General features: G+C 37.2%; 1 protein-coding gene across 1 annotated transcript; it reads left to right on the top strand.

The window, feature by feature from the left end:
* Nucleotides 1-465: 465 nt before the first annotated feature.
* On the top strand, nt 466-1,630 carry AGTR2 (angiotensin II receptor type 2). The gene has a single exon (XM_036303979.1). The coding sequence runs from the start codon at nt 466-468 to the stop codon at nt 1,552-1,554; it is 1,089 nt and encodes a 362-aa protein (XP_036159872.1). The 3' UTR covers nt 1,555-1,630.
* The last annotated feature ends 2,221 nt before the right edge of the window (nt 1,631-3,851 follow it).

The raw sequence follows: 3,851 nt of genomic DNA, 5'->3' as shown, positions 1-3,851 counted from the left end.
ACAACAGTGTGTTTTCTAGAAAGTATATGTAGACTGAAATATGTGCTCACGTGCTTTTGAAATATTAACTTTTCTTATTCTTGATTCCTTCTTGTTTGTTTTATGCATTTCCTATCCTGGCTAATCTTTTGGAATATTAATTTTCATTAAACCTTTTGAAAATATGATAGAAAGGATGAGAAAAATGTAGTTTTGTTCGGAATTTTCAGTCCCTGATGCTGCAATGTCTTAACTTGTTGGTACTGGTGAAAAAAAATCTTTTTTTTCCAAGAAGTAAAGTTTAATCTGATTTTATGTCATGGTTCTGTTTCCTAATGTTTTTTTTTATGATCATCCACCTTTTTTTGCTTTTAACAAACATTCAAAATGCTAATGACTCAATGTCCTAAATTCTGTAGATGTTCTGAGGTTTTTTTTTTATTTTCACAGAAGGTGGTAAAAATTAAGAGCTGCTGACATTTCAACATGAAAGGCAACTTCACCCCTGCCACCATCAACAAAAACGTCACCAGCAGTCTGGACTTCGGACTTGGGAACATCTCTGGCAATGACTCTACCTTTAACTGCTCACATAAGCCATCAGATAAGCATTTAGATGCGATTCCTGTTCTCTACTACATTATTTTTGTGATTGGATTTCTTGTCAATACTATTGTGGTTACACTGTTCTGTTGTCAAAAGGGCCCTAAAAAGGTTTCCAGCATTTACATCTTTAACCTGGCTGTGGCTGACTTACTGCTTTTGGCCACTCTTCCTCTCTGGGCGTCCTATTATTCTTACAGATATGACTGGCTCTTTGGGCCTGTGATGTGCAAAGTTTTTGGTTCTTTTCTGACCCTGAACATGTTTGCTAGCATTTTTTTTATCACCTGCATGAGTGTTGATAGGTACCAATCTGTCATCTACCCCTTTCTGTCTCAAAGAAGAAACCCCTGGCAAGCATCTTATATAGTTCCCCTTGTTTGGTGTATGGCCTGTCTGTCCTCATTGCCAACATTTTATTTTCGCGATGTCAGAACCGTTGAGTATTTAGGAGTGAATGCTTGTGTTATGGCTTTCCCTCCTGAGAAGTATGCCCAATGGTCTGCTGGGATTGCCTTAATGAAAAATATCCTTGGTTTTATTATCCCTTTAATATTCATAGCAACATGCTATTTTGGAATCAGAAAACACTTACTGAAGACCAATAGCTATGGGAAGAACAGAATAACACGTGACCAAGTCCTGAAGATGGCAGCTGCTGTTGTCCTGGCGTTCATTATTTGCTGGCTTCCCTTCCATGTTCTGACCTTCCTGGATGCTCTGGCCTGGATGGGCGTCATTACTAGCTGCGAAGTTATAGCAGTCATTGACCTGGCACTTCCTTTTGCCATCCTCCTGGGATTCACCAACAGCTGCGTTAATCCCTTTTTGTATTGTTTTGTCGGAAACCGGTTCCAACAGAAGCTCCGCCGTGTGTTTAGGGTTCCAATTACTTGGCTCCAAGGCAAGAGAGAGAGTGTGTCATGCCGAAAGAGCAGTTCCCTTAGAGAAATGGAGACCTTTGTGTCTTAAACATGAGAAAGGAATACAGGTCATGGCTATTTGGTTTGAGGTCCCCTTGAATTCTCTTTAAATGGCTTTCGTAAAATTAGTTTTCCCCCTTAATGTCATCTTTCACTGTTCTAGAATAGGAAACTATCCGTTTTATCCTCCAGTGACAGTCAGAAATTGCCCCCTCACCCCTTTTATCTGGTCTATTAATACAAGACTGTCATTGGGCAGATATCCATAACCTAGAAGTAACTTGGAATTTATCTCAAATTATAATTAATAACAGATTGTGAATGAGAATTTGGGGGTTCAGATTTCTCCTTGACCAATGCTGAAGTTTTTTTTTTTTTTAAAAAATATGTTTTTATTGATTTCAGAAAGGAAGGAAGAGGGAGAGAGAGATAGAAACATCAATGATGAGAGAGAATCATTAATTGGCTGCCTCCTGCATGCCCCCTACTAGGGATCAAGCCCGCAACCCAGGCATGTTCGATTCCTTGACTAAGATCGAACCTGGGACCCTTCAGTCTGTAGACTGGTGCTCTACCCACTGAGCCAAACAGGCTAGGGCTGCTGAAGTTTTATTAAATCAGTTTTTATATCTGTTTTCACCAGGCTTTCCTTTTCAACCAAGGTTAGTCTTTTAACTCATTGCATTATTTACAAGAAGACTTCATGCTATGAGAGAGACACTATACTTCTTAATGAAGTATACTGCAACAGACTGGTACTGAATTATTCAGGCTCCAGGCATATACTTTCTACTTTAAAAAATAGTAAAAATAATAATCCTTTTACATTTCACTTGAGCATAGATTTTTATCTCATATAGCTACATATTTAGTAGGGCTAGGAATATAGATTAGATCATATGTACTCCTACATTTTAGCTTATTTTTACAGTTATGGAAAGTAAGATATATGGTAACATAGATTTTTAAGTGTTCACTAGACTCTGAATAAACACTTTTTAAAATTTTATATCCATTTGAACTATTGTTTGAAGGTTTCTATGTTTTCTGATAATTTCTTCTAAACCATAACTAAACACTGTGTAGTGTTTTAAAACGTAAAAGGTCACTTTTTACATCCTTGACCTTTTAGATGTGGTGCTTTGATATATAGGAAGTTGACTTGACTTTTATTATTGATGTTTTGGTTCTGGGTTGCTTCTCAAAATATCTGGGTGGCTTCTTTATATCTTTAACTTGTAATAAATAAAGCCTTACCTGGCACAGGAAAAGGTAATGTCAGAATAGAATTTTGAGACCCAGGGAGGACCAAGAGATCCAGCAAATGACAACTTTGTTGTCATGCAAAATTTCTACCTGTCAGGGCAGTGCAATGTGGCTTTAAAAACATAGGGTAGTTTTAACCTGTACCTATGAATACTGTTTGTTCCAGTATTTATGGGATTCTGTGGAACTCTTTTAAACCAATTGCTGACTCATAGATGTCCTTCTTAACATTATTAGAACTCCTAAATTAGAGAACTACCTGAAACTGACTGAGATATCTAGAGTTTACTTAGAATATGAATCCTAGTTTTAGAAGTTAGAGATTTCATTCTTCACCAGCCCATATGTATACATATTACATCAGGTTATCCAGGATCTTCCAAGACCAATGCTGACCTCTGAGGTAGAAATAAAGTTTCAGAGGCATAGTGTCTCTGCCAGGTTCCAGGGCTACAGATAAAAAAATCCTCTCGCTCCACTTTCTGGGAAACTCTTAATTTCATGTAATCTGTTATTATCAATAAAAAATAGCTAAATGTATAACCAACTATGACTTCATATTTTAATTAATTTTGTAAAACTTTGCAAATAAAATCTTTAATTGGAAGATCATGTGTGTTTACTTTTTTATTTTATGACCTCCAGGTATAGATTCTTATCTTCTCTTGTATCTATATCCTCCTTATAATTTCCACTGATACTTCTTTGTTTCAGCCCCTACCCCTGACTTCTTGCCATAATCTTCTAGTCTCCCTCTCTCAGGGAGAGGGAGAGAGAGAGAGACAGAAACATCAATGATGAGAGAGGATCATTGATTGGCTGCCCCCAGGAATTGAGCCCACAACCTGGGCATGTGCCCTGACCAAGAATTGAACCCTGACCTCCTGGTTCATAAGTCGATGCTCAACCATTGAGCCACACTGGCTGGGCTTGAAATTCTTTGGGAATGAGAGACTTCTTTTCAAAATTATAATAGGTATGTATTTCTATTAAAAATCAATTCTCTCTCATTGAAAAAATTATATAGATAAAAATTAGCCATTGAGACAATCATTGTTAGCAGTATGGGGTAAGATTATT

This window comes from Myotis myotis, unplaced genomic scaffold (genome assembly GCF_014108235.1).
Source record: "Myotis myotis isolate mMyoMyo1 unplaced genomic scaffold, mMyoMyo1.p scaffold_m19_p_4, whole genome shotgun sequence".
In the NCBI taxonomy this organism is placed as follows: Eukaryota; Metazoa; Chordata; class Mammalia; order Chiroptera; family Vespertilionidae; genus Myotis; species Myotis myotis.
The sequence above is the reverse complement of the archived record's forward strand: the minus strand, read 5'-3'. Positions and strand labels throughout refer to the sequence as shown.

Coding starts and splice junctions, on each gene's coding strand:
- AGTR2 (XM_036303979.1), top strand. CDS start 466: ATGAAAGGCAACTTCACCCCTGCCACCATCAACAAAAACGTCACCAGC.